Source organism: Eretmochelys imbricata, chromosome 6 (assembly GCF_965152235.1).
Source record: "Eretmochelys imbricata isolate rEreImb1 chromosome 6, rEreImb1.hap1, whole genome shotgun sequence".
NCBI lineage: Eukaryota > Metazoa > Chordata > Testudines > Cheloniidae > Eretmochelys > Eretmochelys imbricata.
This window is the reverse complement of record NC_135577.1, coordinates 7,065,675-7,088,523: the sequence shown is the minus strand read 5'-3', so window position 1 is coordinate 7,088,523 and position 22,849 is coordinate 7,065,675. Positions and strand designations below refer to the sequence as shown.

At 51.9% G+C, this 22,849-nt stretch overlaps 1 protein-coding gene across 1 annotated transcript; it reads left to right on the top strand.

Annotated features, from left to right (window-relative positions):
- The first annotated feature begins 7,261 nt into the window (after nt 1-7,261).
- LOC144267022 (uncharacterized) lies at nt 7,262-15,868 on the top strand. The gene is made up of 2 exons (XM_077820653.1): nt 7,262-7,361; nt 8,504-15,868. The coding sequence occupies exon 2, from the start codon at nt 8,550-8,552 to the stop codon at nt 10,455-10,457; it is 1,908 nt and encodes a 635-aa protein (XP_077676779.1). The 5' UTR covers nt 7,262-7,361; nt 8,504-8,549; the 3' UTR covers nt 10,458-15,868.
- The last annotated feature ends 6,981 nt before the right edge of the window (nt 15,869-22,849 follow it).

Below are 22,849 nucleotides of genomic sequence, written 5' to 3'. Positions count from 1 at the left end.
TTTGGGATGTATAAGTAGGGACATAGCGAGCAGATCGAGGGACGTGATCGTTCCCCTCTATTCGACATTGGTGAGGCCTCATCTGGAGTACTGTGTCCAGTTTTGGGCCCCACACTACAAGAAGGATGTGGATAAACTGGAGAGAGTCCAGCGAAGGGCAACAAAAATGATTAGGGGTCTAGAACACATGACTTATGAGGAGAGGCTGAGGGAGCTGGGATTGTTTAGTCTGCAGAAGAGAAGAATGAGGGGGGATTTGATAGCTGCTTTCAACTACCTGAAAGGGGGTTCCAAAGAGGATGGCTCTAGACTGTTCTCAGTGGTAGCAGATGACAGAACGAGGAGTAATGGTCTCAAGTTGCAGTGGGGGAGGTTTAGATTGGATATTAGGAAAAACTTTTTCACTAAGAGGGTGGTGAAACACTGGAATGCATTACCTAGGGAGGTGGTAGAATCTCCTTCCTTAGAGGTTTTTAAGGTCAGGCTTGACAAAGCCCTGGCTGGGATGATTTAACTGGGAATTGGTCCTGCTTCGAGCAGGGGGTTGGACTAGATGACCTTCAGGGGTCCCTTCCAACCCTGATATTCTATGATTCTATGATTCTAAGGGATTGAACCGTCTTTTCCCATATGCTAGGCCCCCTGTCCCACAGTGGGATCTGAACTTGGTGTTGTCCCGTATCATGGGACCCCCCTTCGAACCTCTGGCCACGTGCTCCTGGTCTCATCTTTCATGGAAGGTGGCCTTCTTGGTTGCCATCACATCGGCCAGGCAGGTATCGGAGCTCTGGGCTCTGGACCCCCGTACACGGTTTTTCACAAGGATAAGGTCCAGCTCCGCCCACACCCCGCGTTCCTCCCTAAGGTGGTCTCCGTCTTTCACATGGGCCAAGACATCTTCCTGCCTGTCCTCTGCCCCAAGCCTCCCGCGTCCAGTGAAGAACGCCTCCTCCACATGCTCGATGTACGTAGGGCACTGGCTTTCTGGAACGGACTAAGCCATTCAGATCTTCGCAAATGTTTATTGCTTCAGCTGAGCACATGAAGGGGCGGTTGATCTCCACCCAGCGCCTCTCTCGCTGGATCACCTTGTGCATCCGCACCTGTTACGATCTAGCAGGAGTTCCCCCGCCACCGATGTGAAGGCACACTCGACGCGGGCACAGGCCTTGTCAGCTGCCTTCGTGGCCCACGTCCCAATTCAGGACACTGTAGGGCCGCTGCCTGGTCCTCTGTTCACACGTTCACCTCGCACTATGCGATTGTCTCTCAAACCAGGGACGAATGCCGGGTTTGGTAGGGCTGTACTCCGTCCCGGGAATCTGTGAACTCCTACCCACCTCCAAAAGATATAGCTTGGAATCTCCTATTGTGGAATACACATGAGCAATCACTCGAAGAAGAAAAGACAGTTACCTTTTCCAGAACTGGTGTTCTTCGAGATGTGTTGCTCATGTCTATTCCACATCCCACCCTCCTTCCCCTCTGTCGGAGTTGTCCGGCAAGAAAGAACCGAGGGCAGGGGGAGCGCGCAGCTCCCCCTGTACCGTGCCATGGAGGTGCCACTCCAGGGGGCGCAGTGGTACTCCCCCTACAGGAACTGCTAGGGGAAAAACTTCCGGCACCGGTGCACGTGGCGAGCACGCACACCCTACTGTGGAATAGACACGAGCAACACATCTCGAAGAACACCAGTTACAGAAAAAGGTAACTGTCTTCTCCCAGCCCACCCCACACCCTGCTCTACATCCAGCCGCTGCACGCTCTGCCTGGTTCACATTCTCAGCATGGCCTTTCTACCATTCTGGGTTTCTAGGTCTCAACCGTATTCAAACACACAATATTTGCTTGCAACCCATTTACCAGGCAATCCAGATTGCTCTGACTCAGTGACTTCTCATCTTCTATATTTACTGCTCCCCCCAATCTTTGTGTCATCTGCAAACTTTATCAGTGAAGCGTTTATGTTTTGGGCCAGGCTACTCATAAAAATGTTACATAGTGTAGGGACAAGAACCGATCCCTGTGCGCCCCCCCCCCCATTATATCCCAGCCCCCAGGAACTTCTTGCACCGAGACACAGCCCCACACTCCCCGCTATACCCAACTCCAGGAACCCCTGGCATCAAGACACAGCCCTATCCCCCCACCATATCCCAGCTCTCAGGAACCTCTGCCACCAAGACACAGCCCTGTTCCCTTGCTATATTCCAGCCTCCAGCACCAGGACGGCACAGGGTCTGGGCGGGTGGCTGATGTCGTGAGGTCAGTGCCTGGTTCATCACCACAGTCTCTGCCTCATCCCCTGTGGGTTTCCCAGCGCAGCCGTTCTGCACGCTGAATGCCATCTCTTCCCCCATGGGGCACCGAGGGCTCCCCCAGGGTGGGACCTACAGGACGGAGACATGAACAGTCACACGGCCCTGCCCTGCCCTGCTTCGGCTGCTGCAGTCCCGGTGTGCTTCCAGCTCTTCCCTTGGGCAGAGGAATCAGGGTGCCAGGGTCCCCCGCAACTCCAGGAGGGGGTGCTGAGCAAAGAGTGATGAAGCAGCCCCCTGGGGCTCCACTCTCCTTTTGGGAGGCGCCCCAGGGCTGGGCACCCTCGTTCTTTGCAAGGCCCCCATTTTGGGCTGTCTGTGCATGGCCCCCTCCCGGTTTTCCTGCAGGGGATTCCCCAGCTTCCCAGGGGAGAGAGGGTGGCACCAAATGCCAGGGCCCAGCACATTCCTGAGTTTCCAGGGGCAGCAGCTGCCTCAGCCGGCAATGCCCCATCCCCCAGTGCCCCCCAAGAGGGGAAGGGCCCCACGTCTCATCCCCCCCACTGAGCCAGCCAGTCCCCCCAAGTCTCTGGTTCACAATCAATTCCCCTCCCCAGGTCTAATTTCTCTTTTTCTCTCTGGGCTCATTTCAAACACCCTCCCACTAACGGGCCACTTCACCTTGAATGGGCCCTTAGCACAGGCGTTAACTGCTTACGCTAAACTATCTGCTCCTCCTCCTGTTTAGCTGTGACTAGGGTTGCCAGGTGTTCGGTTTTCTGGCAACCTGACACACATCTGACCAGGCCATTAAAAGTCCAGCTAGCTGCAGCGGGGCTATGGCAGGCTCCCTGCCCGGCTCCACACGGTTCCCAAGAAGCGGCCAGCGTGTCCGGCTCCTAGGCGGAGGGGCAGCCAGGGGGGCTCCGCACGCTGTCCCCACCCAAAGCACCGGCTCCACAGCTCCCATTAGCTGGGAATCCACGGTGGGCGTGAATCCAGGGAGCCACAGCTGTGGCCAATGGGAGCTGCGGAGCCAGCACTCAGGGCTGCACCTGCAGGCAGGGGCAGCATGTGGTGCCCCCCGGTCGCCCCTCCGCCTAGGAGCCAGAGAGACATACCACTGCTTCCTGGGAGCTGTACGTACTTACTTCCTCCATCTCCGGGAAATGTTAACTAAAGCCATTGGGCTCAGTTAGCCTCCCAGAGCCCCCTCGAACTGCACCAGCTAGAGCCACCCAGAGCCCACACCCCAAACCCACTCCTGCACCCTAAACTTCTCATCGCCAGCCCCACCCCAGAGCTCGCACCCCCAGCCCAGAGCCCCCCCAACAATCCCCTGCCACAGCCCAGAGCCCCCTCCCTCATTTCTGGCCCCAACCCAGAGCCCTCACCCCCAAGCCCATGCCCGGAGCCCATACCCCCTCCCACACCCCAACCCCCCTGCCCCAGCCCGGAGCCCTCTCCCACACCCCGAACCCCTCGGCCACACACCCCAGCCAGCAGCCCCCTCCTGCACCCCAAACCCCTCATCCCCGTCTTCACCCCAACCTGCTACCCAGCCCAGTTAAAATGAGCAAGTGAGCGAGGGTGGGGGACAGCAAGTGACGGATGGAGGGGGGCATGGAGTGAGCGGGGAGGGCACCTTGGAGAAGGGGCGGGGCTTCGCAGAAGGGGCGGGACAGGGCAAGGGTGTTCCATTCTCTTTGATTAGAAAGCTGGCAACCCCGACTGGGAGAACCATTCACGGACCAGACTCTTCCCTGGAGTGGAAGAGGAGCTCTGTGTGGCTTGTCTCTCTCACCTACATACCTGGGGCCTGTGAAACAGATTACTCCACCCACCTCCTCTCTCCCATTTTTAAAGGCGGCTCCAAGCACAGAGCAAACACCAGCCCCCAGCTTCTGAATCCCCTTGGTAACATTTCCTCAGTGCCTCTAAAAACCCAGCTGGGTCCTGACAGCGACTCTCAGGCCACACCTAACAGCCCAGGCTGGAAAATCATCCACCACAGCCCTAGAAAGGGGGTGAACTTCTAGCTGAGAGGAGGGGGCTAAGGGGAGCAACTATCCCAGAGCGTCAGGGCAGCTGCAAATCTGGTGTGCCCGAGGGAGTACACTGGGGGGACGACCCAGCCTCGGAGGTGAGAGGGACTGTCTGGATTGGCTCTGACGGGGAATCATCTCCATCTCTGCCGGGGAAACAGACTCTTAGGGAGGGGGCTGTGCGGACAAGAAAGGGGTGGGGTGGAAGGAGGAGCCCCCCACACACACCTCCAGGGTCTTGGCCTGGGATCCCAGCTCCCTCTGCCTGTTTGTCTGCACACCTGTGAGTTCCCGGTCCAGGTTTGGCAGTGCCTCTTTAGGGCTGGGCCCAGCCTCTCAGCATGAGGTCATTGACTCTGACTCAAAGCTGGCTGGCTGCCTCGTCAAACGCCCCCGTCCACCTTGCCCCTCTGGCCGAGTCCCCGCCAGGTCCCCAGGATACGGTGGACATTCAGGCTGGTTCAAGCAATGGGGACTGGGAATCAGCCCTCCTGGATTCTAGCCACAGTGCTAGGCAGGGATCTGTGGGTTAGACCAGAGGATGGCCTGTGAGTCATTCCTAGCCTTTCCTCTGTCTCGTAATGCATGTCTCTTCCCCTCTTCATGGCTCAGTTTCCCCCTTGTTGATGCTGCATTTCTGTTGAAATCGGGATGCCTCTGGGGCATGTGGCAGGAGAAGGGTTGTTTGCAATAGGCTAGGAGCTAATTTCTGGAGCATGGGGAACCATTTGATCAGCTATGGCTGCCTCCTTCCATTAGCTTGGGAGTTTTGCTCTCTCCATGCCTGGCAGGCCCTGCCCCGGGCAGCAGCAGCAGGACAGGTGAGTCTTTGTGTGTGTGTCCCTCTGCCTCTGAGCATGTGTCTGTCTGGGGAGCAGCCCCCAGGCCAAGCAAATGTGTCACGAGCCACCGCTCCCACTCCAGGAGGGGCTGAATCAGGAAGCACTTGGGGCCCAGTGCTGGCGATGATCCACCCTGGGACTGCCCGAGCCAGGGAAATTGCAGAGCCATCTTGTCTTTTACACATTCCTGTGCCCACAGCGTTGGCATGGTGCCACCCCCATAGGCTGGCATAAGACCCCTCCCCCTAGGGTTGCCATCTTTCTAGTTGCACACTAGAAATGTAGTGCCGGCTCACTACATTCCACCTCCCTGGGTGGGTCGCTCTCCCCCACCCTCACTCACTTTCACTGAGCTGGGGCAGGGGGTTAGGGTGCGGGAAGGGGTGAGGGTTCTTACTGAGGGTGCCAGATCTGGGGTGAGGCTGGGGAATGAGGTGCAGGAGGGGGCTCCAGCCTGGAAGATGGGGCCAAGGGATTTGAAGTGCAGGAGGGGGCTGCAGGTTGAGGCAGGGAGTTGGGGTGAAAGCTCTGGGTTGGGGGTGCTGGCTCTGGGGTGAGGCCAGGGATGAGGGGTTTGGAGCTCTGGGTTTGGGGGGGCTCAGGGCTGGGGCACTGGCTTACCTCAGGCAGCTCCTGGTCAGCAGTGCAGCCCTGGCACCTAGTGGCACTGGAACATTTCTAGTAGTGGGGGTGCTGAAAGCCAGCCCCCTTACCCATCCACCCCTGCCCCTGATTGGGAGCAGGGCTGTCTCTCCAGGAGCGGGGGACCCGGACAGGGATAAGGGGGCCGAGGCGACAGCTGGGGGAGGGCATGGGGCCAGGAGCAGAGCTCCAGCCAGGGACCAGCAACTGGGACCCCACGTGCGGGGCCAAGAGCAGAGCCCCGTCCATGGGGCCAGGTGCGGGGCTACGGGCAAGGGGCAAGCGATACCCGGGAGCAGAGGCCTGGGAGCGGGGTGGGGCCGCCACAGGGGCCCAGGACCCGAGGCCCCCCAGGTGAGGTGAGGGGTTGTGGGGCAGAGGTCTGGTAGCAGGGCATAGGCAGGGGAGGCACCCCCCAACACACACACCTCCCCCGCCTATGCTGGCACCTCCCCAGATACCACCGGTGTTGCGCAGGATCCGGAAGCGGCAAACAACCAGCAGGTCTGGCTCCTAGGCGGTGGGCCAGGAGGCTCCACCCGCCCGCAGAGATTGCTCCCCCACCCCCCTTGGCCAGCTCCCAGCCAATGGGAGCGCGGAGCCGGTGCTTGGGGCAGAGCACAGAGCTGCCGTGGCCCTGCTGCCTAGGAGCCGGACCTGCTGGTCGTTTGCTGCTCCCGGGGCGCACGCAGCGCGGTGCCAGCCAGGACAGGGAGGGACTAGCCTGCCGTATAGCCACCCCCAGCGGGCTTTTAATGGCCCAGTCGGCCCGGAGCCGCCAGGTTGTTCCCGTCGCAAAGCGGACACCTGGTCACCCTAGCCCCCTGCCCCAGGCTGGGTGTGTTCGTCCCGGGGGAGAGATTCCCCCCTGTGCACTAAGGGCCTGATGGGCCCCCCTGGCCCCGGCGAACCTGGGCCTGGCCAGGGACAGGATGGGCCCAGGGCAGCTCCCCGACCCCGGCCGCCTGAGGGTCACACGTGGGGCCTCACGTGACCTGGGGGCACCGAGAGGTCAGTGTTTGCCATGTGACAGCCCAGGGCGCCGGTCAGGTCACGTGACCATGCTGCAGCCGCAACCCCCTTGGCGTGAGGGCCCCAACCCTGCCTCTGGGGTCAGAGGTCACCTGGCTGACCCCACGTTAACCCAGGAAGCTATCCATTTAAGAGCGCCTTCTTTTCCCCTATTGGCTGGCCCGCCCCCCTGCTCGGTTTCTGATTGGTTGGATGCTTGGCAAAACCGTTCCTCCTCCCCGTCTGATTGGCTGATTGGTTCGTCAAGCATAGCGCTGCGCAGCATTCCCATTGCTGATTGGCTAACTGAGCCGTCACTCAGCTTCAAACCCCGCCTTCCCCTTCTGTTTGGCCACGCTCCCCGCTGCTCACCCGCCGAGGCCGAGCCCCGGAGCTCGATTGGTCAATCTGGCTGCCGCTCAATTCCCCCGGGTCCGCCCCTCATTTGTTCCCTGCCAGTGCCCGTTGATTGTCCTGCCTTCTTGGCGCGTGGGTGGTCAGGCTCCTCTCCGGAAGTGGGCACGGCGCGCGGCCCCATCCAAACCGCGCGGCCCGAAACCGAGGTGCTGAGCGCGTGGGGGATCTGGCGTGGGGGGCGGGGGTGGGGCGGGGGTTGGTCGGCTGGGGGAGGGGCTGGGGGAGGGTGGGTTGGTTGGATGGGGGGGGCTGGAGGAGGGGGAGCTGGGGGGAGGGTGGGTTGGTTGGATGGGGGGGGCTGGAGGAGGGGGAGCTGGGGGGAGGGTGGGTGGGTTGGTTGGATGGGGGGGCTGGAGGAGGGGGAGCTGGGGGGAGGGTGGGTGGGTTGGTTGGATGGGGGGGCTGGAGGAGGGGGAGCTGGAGGGTGGGTGGGTTGGTTGGATGGGGGGGCTGGAGGAGGGGGAGCTGGGGGGAGGGTGGGTGGGTTGGTTGGATGGGGGGGGCTGGAGGAGGGGGAGCTGGGGGGAGGGTGGGTGGGTTGGTTGGATGGGGGGGGCTGGAGGAGGGGGAGCTGGGGGGAGGGTGGGTGGGTTGGTTGGATGGGGGGGCTGGAGGAGGGGGAGCTGGGGGAGGGTGGGTGGGTTGGTTGGATGGGGGGGGCTGGAGGAGGGGGAGCTGGGGGGAGGGTGGGTGGGTTGGTTGGATGGGGGGGGCTGGAGGAGGGGGAGCTGGGGGGAGGGTGGGTGGGTTGGTTGGATGGGGGGGCTGGAGGAGGGGGAGCTGGGGGGAGGGTGGGTGGGTTGGTTGGATGGGGGGGCTGGAGGAGGGGGAGCTGGGGGGAGGGTGGGTGGGTTGGTTGGATGGGGGGGCTGGAGGAGGGGGAGCTGGGGGGAGGGTGGGTGGGTTGGTTGGATGGGGGGGCTGGAGGAGGGGGAGCTGGGGGGAGGGTGGGTGGGTTGGTTGGATGGGGGGGCTGGAGGAGGGGGAGCTGGGGGGAGGGTGGGTGGGTTGGTTGGATGGGGGGGGCTGGAGGAGGGGGAGCTGGGGGGAGGGTGGGTGGGTTGGTTGGATGGGGGGGCTGGAGGAGGGGGAGCTGGGTGGTATCTGGGGAGATGGTTGGCTGAGGGGGGAGATGGAGATGGATTGTCTGGCTGCGGGGAGGGGGTGGTTAGGGAAGGGGAGGGGGACCTGGGGGTGGGGCTCTAATGCTTGGTTGGGGGGGGGAAGTGCAGATAGAGGTGAGTCGCTGCCCTCTCTCCACTTGCTGTTTGTCTCTCCCCTCCCCCAGCTGGCCCGCAGGTCTGTGAGCCTAGCCCCGGGAGAAGCTGACAAGCATGACCCAGGACATGGGGCTTGAGGACAAACTGCCGGACTTGGGTGGCAGGAGGGAGTTGGACCAGAAAGACAACGACAGCGGCAGCAGCTGGGCCAGCAGCATCTCGGAGCTGGCGCTGTCCTCCAGCGGCGAGGAGCTGCTGCAGCACCGAAGCCAGCCTGCCAGCCACAGGGTCGAGGTGGAGAGTGATGATGAAGCTTCTGAGCCAGAGATGGCCCTCAGCCTTTCCCCAGTGCCCCTCAAGCCTAAACGGGGCCGGCCCCCCAAGAACAAGTCTGTGCAGCAGCCAAGCCAGGGGAAGGTGCAGCCCCCAGCTGGCACCCCCAAGTCCCATGCCAGGAAGCCAGAGACCAAGGCACCTGAGCCCTCTTCACCCAGGAGCAAGAAGATCTGTGAGAATGACTCTTCCCTTGAGAAGCGCAGGCGGGGCCGGCCTCCCAAGGCGCACCGTGTCCCAGTCACCCCCAGTGCTGAGTCTCCACGTGGGCGGGGCCGGCCTCCCAAGGCACAGTGTTCCCCAGTCGCTTCCAGTGCTGAGTCACCCCGCAAGCAGGGCTGGCCTCCCAAGCCATGGTGTTCCCCAGTCGCCCCCAGGGCCGAGTCGCCCCGGAGGCGGGGCCGGCCTCCCAAGGCACAAAGTTCCCTGGTAGTGGTCCCCCCCAGCATTGAGTTGCCTCCCAAGCGGGGCCGTCCTCCCAAGGCACAGTGTTCCTCAGTCATCCCCAACACTGAGTCACCCCGTGGGCGGGGCCGGCCTCAGAAGGCACAGTGTTCCCCAGTCGCCCCCAGTGCTGAGTCACCCCGCAAGCGGGGACGGCCTCCCAAGGCACAATGTTCCCTGGTCACCCCCAGTGCTGAGTCACCCCGCAAGCGGGGCCGTCCTCCCAAGGCACAGTGTTCCCCAGTCATCCCCAGCACTGAGTTGCCCCGCAAGCGGGGCCGGCCTCCCAAGATCAAGTCTTTGGAGCAGTTGCCATCCGGCACTCTTAAGTCCCACATCAGGAAGCTGGAGACCAAGGCCCCTGAATTATTCTCACCCGGGAGCGAGACAGACAGCAGTGATAGCAACTCCCGCCTTGAGAAGCGCAAGCAGGGCCGACCTCCCAAGGTGCACGGTGCCCTGGTCATCCCCCATACTGATTTGCCCCATGAGTGGCACCAGCCCTCCAAAAAGAAGTCTCCAGAAATCAACAAGGGGGATGTACAGCCACCACCCGGTGTCCCCACATCCCATGTCATGAAGCTGGAGACCAAGATGCCTGAGCTTTCCTCACCAAGGAGCAGGACCTCAGAACTGCCAGGGGAGGCGGAAGCACAGCCCTCACCCAGCACCCCAAAGCCACATGCCCAGAAGCCAGGATCCAGTGCCCCTGAGCCAGTCTCATCCAGGAGCAAGACAGTAAGCAGTGAGCAGCCTCTGGAGAAGCGCCGACGGGGCCGGCCCCCCAAGGTGCCCTGGGCCCCGGCTGCCCCCAGTGCTGAATCACCCTCCAAGCGCAAGCGGGGCCGGCCCTCCAAGAGCCCAGCCTTGCCCCGCGTGGAGGTGGCAGTCCTGTGCTCCGGGTCAGCCTCAGACCGTGACACCTCTGCTGAGAACGAGCCACCTCTGCCTGGCCGCAAGAGGAGGAGGCGGTGGAGGAAGGAGGAGCCTGTCCTGGCCGGCAGTGAGAGCTCATTGGATAGTGAGGATGGGATGGCCCCACTCTGGCAGAAAGAAAAGCCAGACTTGGGCGGTGAGACCTCGGCCCTGCTCCCACCCCAGAACACCACCCCTGAAGTGGAGCCAGATGGCAACTCGTTGGGGGAAAGCAGTGCCCCTGAACACCCCCCAGCCCGCTCCACCCGCAGCACAGCAGCAGTTAGCAGCAGCAAAACGGGGCCCATCAGTGGCTCACTCAGAATGTAGAAAAGGAGAAGAAAGGAACAGGTCTAAAAATTAAAAAGAGCAGCCTTTAAATCTTCAAATTCCCACACCACTGTCTCATGAAGACGGTTTAACTCAAAGGCTTCGGTGTTTATGGTCTGCTCCTTTCTCTCCTCATTCATGCCTCACTCAACTCAGGGTGCTGAACTTGGTGCTGTTGCCTGTGCTTTGGAACGCTTCACTGGTTTTCTCATACCCTTGCTTTCGCTTTCCAATTCTGCATGGCTATGCAATGCCCTCACCAAATTCCAACTTTTCTAATAAACCTACCCCTGATCTTCCCTCTCTCCTTTCCTACATTGCTTCCCTCGCTTCATCCTCTCCCTTTCATAGAATATCAGGGTTGGAAGGGACCTCAGGAGGTCATCTAGTCCAACCCCCTGCTCAAAGCCAGGATTAATCCCCAACTAAATCATCCCAGCCAGGGCTTTGTCAAGCCTGATCTTAAAAACTTCTAAGGAAGGAGATTCCACCACCTCCCTAGGTAACGCATTGCAGTGTTTCACCACCCTCCTAGTGAAAAAGTTTTTCCTAATATCCAACCTAAACCTTCCCCACTGCAACTTGAGACCATTTCTCCTCATTCTGTCATCTGCTACCACTGAGAACAGTCTAGATCCATCCTCTTTGGAACCACCTTTCAGGTAGTTGAAAGCAGCTATCAAATCCCCCCTCATTCTTCTGTAGACTAAACAATCCCAGTTCCCTCAGCCTCTCCTCATAAGTCATGTGTTCCAGTCCTCTAATCATTTTTGTTGCCCTCCACTGGATGTTTTCCAATTTTTCCACATCCTTCTTGTAGTGTGGGGCCCAAAACTGGACACAGTACTCCAGATGAGGCCTCACCAATGTCGAATAGAGGGGAACGATCACGTCCCTCAGTCTGTTGGCAGTGCCCCTACTTATACATCCCAAAATGCCATTTGCCTTCTTGGCAACAAGGGCACACTGTTGACTCATATCCAGCTTCTTGTCCACTGTAACCCCTAGGTTCTAAAGGTTTCCTAGATTCCCAAGCCAGAAGAGAGCATTATGATCCATCTAGTCTGACCTGCCCTGGCCATAGACTCTCCCCTCCCATCTCTTATAAATTGCTTTTCCTCCCGTATTCTATGCTGTCCTCCTATATTTTTTTTTCTTTTTTTTTTTGGTACTTGCTTTCTTCGTCATTTTATTTTTGTGTCCCCCACCTCGCCCTTCTCATTTCATTACGTGATTTGTTTATAAAGGTACTCTGTTTTTACCAAAGTCACTGGTCAATTCCTAAACCTTGAAGTACAGCCTCCTTGTCGGGAATCAGACCCCAGTGTGCTGCAAGACGGGTGGAGATATTCACCAGTATGCTAATGAAGAAAGCTGTACGGCTCTGTTTCATTATGCAAATCTTATCACTAACTCTTGCTACACCAAGTGATCAAGGGGTGACAAGGAAGTGATGGGCTCTTTCCATAAAATTGTGAGCATTTCTGTTCTAGCAATCAGTCTTGCGGAGACTGCCTGTTTTGTAGGCTCTGCAGAGGTGGATTGCCATATTGTCAGAAGCAATAAAACAGGATCAGGCTAAGGAAGGAATTGTCATAGGACTAACTCTTAATCTTACAAACCAAAATAGAGAACCACGGAGAGTTGCTTTCTTATGTAAAAAGGGAATGGGGCACTAATTTGAAAATTTGATTTATTTGGTCCATGACGTTCCCTCAGGAGGATAGCAAGGGACTGATAAAACCAGGCAAAGATTGGCAAGAGTAGGTTTGTAGCCAGAGAGAAGAAATAATGTGAAATAATGCTGTGACAATTGCTTAATCTGTGTGCAAAATGATCTTAAAGTAATAAGAACAGTGCTCCCCTTAAAGCTCATAAAAATTTAGGGCCGTGGTCTACTTTGCAGATTCATTTTGTGGGACTGTTACCTGCAAGTTAAAAAGGAAATAAATATTTTTTTCTTCAGCAATGGCTCGTGTGTTGGTAGTCTAGGTATTCTCCTATTGGGCCCTACTGGCAAAATTGAAATCAGATCGAGGAACTGACTTTACAGGAAAAAATCTTCCAGAATTGTCTTTTGGTGTGAGGGACAAAACAAAAGTTCCACAGTCCATACTGCGCTCAGGACAGGTGGAAAGGATGAACAGAATCGTCAAACTGATGGTGAGAAAGTTTCTCTCTAAAGGGAAGAGACCAGGACAGTCTCATTCCGTTACTTGACATGGCATTCGGGGCTGCTCTGCTAGTGCAAGAAATTGCATTTTGTTTGAGGTAATGACGCATGGAGAAATGAGACTTTCAAAACATCTATGAAAAACTAATGATGCATGAGATTGAGGGAATAAAAATGGATGTTTTGTGCAAAACTTTCAAAGACTACCTTAAACAAGCACATGTGTACATAGTTAACGAATGGGGAATATCAAAGTGAAAAGCAAAAGTGTATTTTGACAGATAAAGGAAAATGACTGGAAAGTAGGAGACCAGGTCATGCTTCTATTATGCTTATTGAAGCATAATTTGTATAATAAATGGCTGTCTCTCCATTGAACTGTGGATAAATTAAACTCATTTATGTGTAATCGGGTTACTGGGAATAAGAGAAATGTGGATAAAGTTTAGCATGCTAACCAACTTCAGATGTTTTAGAAGTGCGTCACCCAGACCAAAGACACCAAGGTATATCAGTGCATAGTGAAGAAACCCCCAGGCATCGGAAGGGAAAAGATAAACCTACAGGTGACAGATGAGCCAATTACACTTCCACCTACTCTGTAAGAACAACTGAGTATGCAATTGGCTATAGAGATGTTACAGTGCCCTAAGGTTGGACTGTGCTCGCTTACTGGTCTAACTGCTATTTCAGTCCCTCGTGCTTTGCTTAATAATGTGTAGTTTATGCATATATCTATTGTTTTAAATCTTTCTCGATGGAATATTGCTGAATTTGTCCACTGTGTAACAACAAATGTATTGTTGCTGTAGGCATCTTTGTTATTAGACTTAATAGCATTTTATCAGGGACAAGTGCAAAATCTGGGAGCTGCTCCAGAAACTATTACATAGTCTGGTATCTTTCAAAATAGGCAACTCTGAAGTTTTGATGGAATTGTTCGTTCAGTTTTAGGATTATTTGGATCAGGGATGTCTTTTTTTCAAACGGGAGATTTAGAAAATATAAAAAGACACATTAACTATTCCAAGTACCAGGCAGTGGAAACAGTTTCTAAACCTATAATATGCCATTAATGGCCTAACTACTGAGGAAAGGTATAGTGTGTGTGTGTATAATAAGCATGACATTGCTAAACTGTTTAGCCAGACACCAAGATTAATGAATTAATTACAGAAAAGAAAAGGAACATGGCGTAGGTAAGAAGATTATTTGCACAATTTATGATAGTTGTGTTAACTGCCATAACCAGTTTGTCAAGTGATGATGAAATGGATAAATTTCCTGATTTTTGTTACTGACAAAAAATTAGCTAAATGGTCTTTCCATCAGTGTATCTCAAAGGCTCTTGTAAACCGGCAATGTCTCAAATCCTGCAAACAGATTCTCTTGAGCACAATTTGTAATTTGGGGTCAGTGACACCTCATCATACCAGAGGTACTTGTTGATCTAAACAGTCTTGGCTTCCGTTGTCCGAATCTTAGCGCTGACATGTTTAATAAATTGGCATTTGTCCGGTCACTTGATTACCTAGAAGAAGACCTCTACAACGCGTGTCTGGATGTACCACAGCTACTGGTATTTCATTCAGCCGTGCAAACCTGGAGCCCACCACGTGTAGCCTGCCATCATAACTACTGTCTGTGGCCATGCCAGCCTGACACGGCTCAACGAGACAGATGGACAAGAGGCTGTAGCACCTTGTCCTGCAAGACTCATCCACTGGTGACAACCAGCAGTTAGGGCGACCTAGGCTCTGGAGAGATGGGATTGCATAGTAACCAGTTAAAATTTTTTTTGACCTATGGAGACTTCGCTTCACTCCAACTTCCTGTTTGACCCACAGTGTTGCAAGTCGAACCATAACGTGTAGGTTGGAACAGGCATCAGTGAATCCATTATCCAAAGTGAACCCCGTCACCAGGATGAAGTTGAAAAATAATACCAGTTGTTCAACCTACACGTTGATCCACTAACCTCAAATGTAAAAATATCATTAGACTGAAGAGATACGCATCTTAATCAGATTAACAATGTCATGCACAAAGCAGAAAAGGCTCTGTATAATCACAGGCATGATGGTGACTTAGAAATACTTACGTTTAATGCCTGGACAGAGATAACTCTTAAGGCTTTAATTATATTGATTTTGCGTGTGTCAGTTTTGTTTTGTCATGTGCTTTGCTAAAACAGCCTAAACTTCAGTTAAATGCTTTCACATCAGCTACGTGATTTTTTCCCCCCAGGGAGTCACCCTGTTGCTATAAATCTGAGCGGGGAGGGGCTATTAGCCAATATCATATGTTTCTGACGGTTTTGTATTTTCGCACTTTTGCTAAGTTGTGTAACTATGAAGCAGACTCCTAGCATGCTTTGTGTTCATGCTAAGCTTACAGTTGTTGACTTGTGACCCCTGAGCTGATTTTGAAAGGTCCATATTTAAAAATTATTTTTTCTTTGCTAGGAATGGCTTGCTTACGGTCTCAAATAATCTGGTGGGGTGTTTGGAAAATGAGTTAAAAGCTGGTCAGACCACCTCCATACACCAGGATGACAGGATAGTGGAATCATGTCTACTTATGGTATTTCTCCACTTACTATTTCTTCCATCTTCACCTGTGATGCTTCCGGTGGTCTCCATAAGGTTGGGAGCATGTGCAAGGCAGGGAAACATTTTGCTGTTTCCTTTTCAGTTGGATGTTAAAGTCTTCAGATCTGTGTGAGACCCACCAATGTCAGTTGGTATGATACATTTTACGTAGCTGCATGAGTACCGTGATCAGTGACTTGTGCGCTCTAAATTAATCAAAGGCTACGGAGTGAGCTGTATATAACCTCTGGTATTTGTAAGTGTAGGAACTGTCAAGCAAGATGTATGTTCTGTTAAGGCTTGCCAAATAACAATTAGTGTACAAAATACAAGGTATAAAGTGATAGGAGTGATTGGCGCAGGTGTCTTTGGGTGAAGATGTCTGTAGACCTTGAAAAACAGGTGGGGAAAGTAGATAAGAATAGGGAAATTAGGTCTTTAATGCAACCGTGAGATGGGGGTGGGTGGGGGAGCGGAGGGTGTTCTGCCTATTGAAAATGCAGGATATAAATGTCAGCTAAGCTCATGATTTTGGAACAGATTGAAGACTGCTGCAAGCCTGTATCCCCAGCTGGTACAGTGCTAACCTTTGCTTTTCTGTATTGTGCTGATCTATCTTTGCTTAATAAACTGACTGAGCATGGTTAGCGGATGTGCCATTGATCGGTAATTTAAATTGACTCCTCAGTGTTTTGTATAAGGGAACGCAGCATTTCCCCTCTCCGCGGCAGGACTGGGGGTAGCAGCCGTTCTCTGGGAGGGGGCAGGGAGTATGTGGTTGGGGAGCTGGGAGATCAGGAGCTGGCGGGGAGGTGTTCCCCCTGAGCTGTCTTTCCCCCTGAAGCATGTTGAGAACGTGTACAGAGGGCTGACGTAAACTCTCTTCAGAATAATGCTATGAATCAAGTGTTTTTAAAAAATAAAGAGGGAAAAACTACCAGCACATCCTCTGCAGTGAGTTGTGTGCTTCTGTTCTTCCATTCCTTCAAGGCAATGCCCGTCTCCTCTGACCTCCTTCCTCTGCAGGGGTGCTTGCCTGCTGGGGTCATCTGGGTATCTCTCACCTCATCAATTCCCTCCCATTGCCACATCCTCAGGGTGGCAGTTCGGTCTCCCCTGTTCTCTTCCTGTGTCTCACACCAAGGCTGAAATGATTTGATCTAACTGAAGTCATTGGGCTCAACCCAGCAAGAAGTGGGTGGCACTTGTAAGAAATACAGGGTATAAAATAAACCTTGGTTAAGCAACTGCTTATCTGAGTACCCATCTCACCTTTCTTAGGGTTCTTCTCATGTTGATTACTTAACTAAAGAAAAGGTCATAGGAGTTGAATAGGATTAAATATCCTTAGCAACAACTACGAGTTTAGGACATAAGAAGACGAGAAGAGTGTTGGACTATGTGGGTCCATAAACTAGCACGGTCAATATAACCATGTAGGTTTTCAGAATCAAATCACACAACCACCCTTGAAAACGCTTTTACTCTGTCACTCAAATCAGGGTCTCGCTTATGCTTGTTTGTGTCAGCAGCTTCAGTGCTGCTATCACACCCGAGGAAAAACCATCCAAAGCTAGTGTAGAAGACGATCTGCCAATTACTTATATGCCAGATCACCCACGGAGGCATAGTAATCAACCCTCGTTACCTGTTTCCCAAGGAGTGAGATTAGCCCCAGGCTCTAACGTTTCTAAGTAGCTAAGATGAATTCCTAGGTTCTAATGAATCATTGGGCAGACTTAGTGCAGATCAAGAAGCCTGCCCGCTTGGTCTCATTTTATATCTGTATGTGCCTAGCACTTGACCAGCAGGTGTGACACACTGACAATATTCCATAATGTCCTGAACGAACCATATGGGATTAAGAGAAGCTTTACGGAGTTAAATTAAACCTTATTGAATTAGGGTTAATGCCTTTGGGGTACATGGTATTAAAAATGCAGCTGTGTCTGTTACTGCAGCATTGTACGTACCTTCTCGAGTAGGGTGCTAACGAACTTCCTGCATTATCAGCCTTCAAACTCTTTCTCCCCCTCCTGGGGAGATATGCATAGACTAGTTTGAACTGGATTCTCCAGAGCCCCCCAGACAACAGCTATGGTGGAGCTGGGGCTTTCTTCCTGATCCAGCAAACGGACTGGACCCTTGCTCCCTGGAGGGCCCCAATCCACAGGGGAAGATTGGAAGGACTTGGCCTACGAGGCCTCTTAAGTCTGTGTGCTTGTTGTGATTAAAGCTCCGCTGAACTGGTGATCACAAGGAAGCCCCCAGGAGTGAGGGTTGAAAGAGGGGTCTTGCCACAGCCCATGTGAGAGTTGGGTTGAAATCTGGTAAACTTATTAGTACACGTGCCAGTTCTTTTGTTGGTTTTAATGGTTCTCTGTCCTGCTTTGTACCTTTAAAAATAAAGTCGGCTTGCCTAGAAAACTTGGTATGGCAACTTGTATTGCTGGCAATCACTCTGTTAGTCTCTGAAGAGGAAGCAAGCAGGTCTGTTTGGACAGCCTGTCTGTGCTGGGAGCAAAGGCAGGGAACTGTCCATCCTGGAAATACCCTGGTCAGAAGGGAGAGGGACCCATGTCTCTATTCAATAAAGGCAACAGTTGCAGTGCTGGAAGCCTGAGGTAACCTGAACCACTGAGGGCAGATACAGCTACGCTTGCCCTGAACTGGGACAGCAGTATGGAACATGAACTATGGTAGACGTGCATACAGTGTTATGCCATCTTAGTTAACAACAGTAATTTGTTCAGTGTCCAAGGTACTGTACAACAATCTTGATTGGAATTTGCTACAAAACAAGGACACATTCTGTGACACTTTAAAACTCATACACAAGCATGTACACTTCCTTACTAATTAGGAACGCAGTTTCAGGAAGTGGTCAGTTGATTGACTTAGGTCATCACCCCAGAGAGAGTCTGTGTGTTACTTACCAGATCTTTGCTCACTTGTCAGCTTTCAGTGCTGTTATTATTTACAGTAAGAGTTGACATTGCAATAACAGGTGGAGCAAAGGGGACACACAACCACAGTCTTTTCCCAGTGTATTAGCAGGCAACCTGAATTGCTGGAAAATAGAGACAGTTAAAAGTGCCTATCTGAGACAGGTACTTCATGTCACCAGGAGCACTCCTAGGGCATCAACTCAGGATCTCTGTCTTCTCCCTTCCAGGTGTCGTCAGCCTTCAGGAAGCTGTGGGCTGAAGGAGACAGGATGGATTCCTTTTCTTGGAAGTGCTGGTGTGGACCAAGCAGATGGTGAAGATTTGAAAAGTGTCATCCTTTCTCACCATCCAATCAGGGAATGAAACATCAGCTTTTGAGATTTTGCAGCTGGGACTGGAACTTTCTAATCTTGTTGTGCAGCACATCTTATCACACCAGCTTGTGTAAAAGTTAGGCCATGACTGTTGGTACAATCATCTTGGGACATATCTTGAGCATTGACTTGTTTGTGTCGGTCAGCAATTTACCTCTACAAGTTGCTTTCTATGGGCCTTTTGCAGCCCTTGGACAATTTTTGCAGTTCTGCTTGCTCAAGTTGCAGTTCCTCCATCAATGCTGCTAACAGCTGAAATGTTCAGTTTAAAGTTTATAATTTATACAGAGACTCTCCATCTGCTTTGATGCACCTGACACTTGTTTTAACAGTCCATTATACAATGCGAAGTCCCTTCAAGATCTGGTCTCTAGCAGACTGGAACACCTCTATAAACTTTTCCTTTCTGGTCTCCTTATTTTAACAGCAAGTGTGAGCCCTTCGTCCATATGCCTGAGCTGAGTCTGTGCATTATCAGTTGAATTAGGTAGAGGTCTGGGATAGGTCACAGCTACATACCAGGTGGAACAGATTGCTTAGCATTTTGGTTTTGTGTTAAAGATGAAGAGGTCTAGTGAAATAAAAATTACATATCAGTGTTTAAAAGATCTCTCCCCACCTTTAAAAAATCGTGTTAGTTTGTTTTTGAAGTTTTGCCTAAATGAATTGCCCAGCCTAGAAAACCCCCAACCACCCAAAAACTTTCTCTAAAGGCAGGCTTCAGAGTAGCAGCCGTGTTAGTCTGTATCCGCAAAAAGAAAAGGAGGACTTGTGGCACCTTAGAGACTAACAAATTTATTTGATCATAAGCTTTTGTGAGCTACAGCTCACTTCATCGGATGTATTCAGTGGAAAATACAGTGGGGAGATTTATATACACAGAGAACATGAAACAAAGGCAGTTGACAAAGATGGGACATAGGTCTCTTACTAGGCTTGTATTGTAAAGAAAAAGATTTAAATTCCAATCATGCTATAAATTTGCTCCGTTCAGGGATTTTACAATAAAAAAGTAAAATGTTAAAAGGCAAAAGCCATGGCTTTGTGCCTGCATGCGGGCCAGGGATAAGGCTGCAGCCTCTGACACTGTTGACCCACCCCACACCCTCTCCTCCCTTTCTGAATTTTTTTTGGTCTGAAACGGCAACCTTCTCCGATTCACCTCTTAAACGTCTGTTCAGTTTTATCAAATATAGTTGTACTGTTCAGTGGACTATCAGACGAGTAAATAAATACCATTAACAAAAGCATAGGAGGGAGTACATGATGGACAATATTTTGTAGCAGTATCTGGAAAGCAACAATGACTTTCTTTGTTTTTATCATCACAATCAAGGGGCCCGAAAGAATGATTTTTTCTGTTCTTACTGATATAAATATATAACACTTTACATTTTGCAAAAAGAAAAGGAGTACTTGTGGCACCTTAGAGACTAACCAATTTATTTGAGCATGAGCTTTCGTGAGCTACAGCTCACTTCATCAGATGCATACCGTGGAAACTGCAGCAGACTTTATATATACACAGAGAATATGAAACAATACCTCCTCCCACCCCACTGTCCTGCTGGTAATAGCTTATCTAAAGTAATCGTCAGGTTAGGCCAATCGTCAGGTTACATTTTACTTTTATGCAAGCTGTAACTCTAGATACTCAACAGCATTAAATCATACAAGTCAGTCGATGAGAGAGCTGAGCAATTACTGAAAACAGGTGTTATGATAACAAAAGGCCTAATGCAGAGAGACTGGGGAGGAATTAAGAGGCACTGCTGAAGTGAAAGTGGGTATAAGAATAAATCATGTCAAATCAACCTAATTTCCATCTTTAACCACTAGGCCAGTAGCCCTGTTAGGGGAGAAGCAATAGATACGATATAAGGCTTTTGACACAGTCTCACATGACATTCTCATAAGCAAACTAGAGTAATGTGGTCTAGAGGAAATTGCTATAAGGTGGGTGCAAAACTGGTTGGAAGAGTAGTTCTCAATGATTCGCTGTCAAAGTGGGAAGGCGTATCTAGTGGAGTGCTGCAGGGGTCCATCCTGGGTCTAGTACTATTCAGTATTTTCATTAATAACTTGGATAATGGAGTGGAGAGTATGCTTATAAAATTTGTTGCTGACACCATGTTGGGAGTGGTTGCAAGCACTTTGGAGGACAGGATTAGAATTCAGAATGACCGTGACAAATTAAGGAATTGGTCTGAATTTGACAAGATGAAATTCAATAAAGACAAGTGCAAAATATTACACCTAGGGAGGAAAAATCAAAGGCACAAATACAAAATGGGGAATAACTGGCTAAATGATAGTATTGCAAAAAAGGATCTGGGGCTATAGTGGATCACAAATTCAATATGAGTCAACAATATGATGCCGTTGTGAAAAAGGCTAATAGCGTTCTGTGGTGTTTTAACGGGGCATTGTATGTAAGACACGGGAGGTAATTGTCCCACTCTACTCAGTACTGGTGAGGTCTCAGCTGGAGCATTGTGTCCAGATGTGGACACCCCATTTTAGGAAAGAGGTGGAGAAATTGGAGAGAGGCCAGAGGACAGCACCAAAATTGATAAAAGGTTTAGCAAACCTGACCTATGAGGAAGGGCTAAAAACACGGTCGTTTTTAGTCTTAGACTCATAGATATTAAGGTCAGAAGGGACCATTTTGATCATCTAGTCTGACCTCCTGCACAGTGCAGCCACAGAATCTGACCCACCCACTCCTGCAATAAACCCCTCACCTATGTCTGAGCTATTGAAGTCCTCAAATCATGGTTTAAAGACTTCAAGGTGCAGAGAATCCTCCAGCAAGTGACCTGTGCCCCATGCTCCAGTCTTGAGATAAAAAGACTCAGGGGGGACCTGGTAACAGTCTTCAAAGATGTTAAAGGCTGTTACAAAGGGGACAGTGATCAATTGGTTGCCATGTGCACCAATGGTAGGAGTTGAGTGGCTGAGGGGTACTTTGTGAAGGCCTAGATGCCCATAGACCTACTGCACACTTGGGAGGACATGGGGCCACGTGTCTCTTGTTCTGGACAAACTCTAACTTATCAACATGTATGAGAAAAATAATGCAGAACTAAGTGTGCAAATGTCTTTCCCCTTTCAACTATGGTCCCTAATCTACTTTGCCCCAAATAGAAATTCCTCCTTGGGGGAGGCCAATAACTTTCTGAGAGAGAAGCAATTTGAGGACTGCCCAGGTTGTGTTGTAGATGCCCCTGGCCAGAGCAGCCATGGTGATGACCCCACTACAGCAGGCTTTTAAAAAGAAGTGGATAAAATCATGGAGGACAGGTCCATCAATGGCTATTAGCCAAGATGGTCAGAGATGGAACCCCATGTTCAAGGTTATCCTAAACCTCTGACTACCAGAAGCCAGGAGTGGAAGATGGGGTGGATCACTCCATATTTGCCCTGTACTGTGCACACTCAAGCTCTGGCATGGGCCACTGTCAGAGACAGGATTCTGAGCCAGACGGACCATGGTCTGTGACCTAGTATGGCAGCTCTTATGTTTTTGATGACGTGAACCATAAAATCAAAGATACTTGTGTTAATTTGTGCACGGAGAGTGTTTAAAATATTACCACGTTGGCATGCACACTACAGTGCCTCTGGTTCACACAGAATCGCTCAGCTCAAAGACCAGAGCTGGTGGACAAAGCGCCAGAGGCCGACGACCCCGCCAGAGTGCTAGATAAAATAATCAGAACAGCGTGTGGAATGTTGAACGTCGTCTTTGTTCAGCCGCATTTCGCTAATGTCATACAAAGTATTCTTACAGCTTCATACAAGCTCTGAAACATAATTTGTGTCAACTCATTTCCCCAGGCACACATGTCGTTTTAATTTTATCCCTCCAAACTTTAACCCTCAGCAAGTACACGTTTAAAACGTACTCTCTGCAGGCCTTTGAATTGCGTTAGCACTGGGAACATGACACTTGGAGGTGCCATATAAGGGTATGGGGAAGTGACACACCCCCAGCTATGCCATATGAGGGCGTGGGGCTGTCACACAGGAGCCCCGGGGCATGCCACAGGAATGAGTGAAGACCAGTTTCCCAGCTGGCTCGGGCGGTCCCAGGGTGGATTGTCCCCAGCACTGGGCCCCAAGTGCTTTCTGATTCAGCCCCTCCTGGAGAGGGAGCGGTGGCTCGTGACACGGTTGCTCGGCCTTGGGGCTGCTGGACAGACACATGCTCAGAGGCAGAGGGACACACACAGAGACTCACCTGTCCTGCTGCTGCCCATGGGGAGGGGGCTGCCAGGCATGGAGAGAGCAAAACTCCCAAGCT

What these genes read in the sequence shown, in the direction of transcription:
- LOC144267022 (XM_077820653.1), top strand. Translation starts at nt 8,550, where the DNA reads ATGACCCAGGACATGGGGCTTGAGGACAAACTGCCGGACTTGGGTGGC.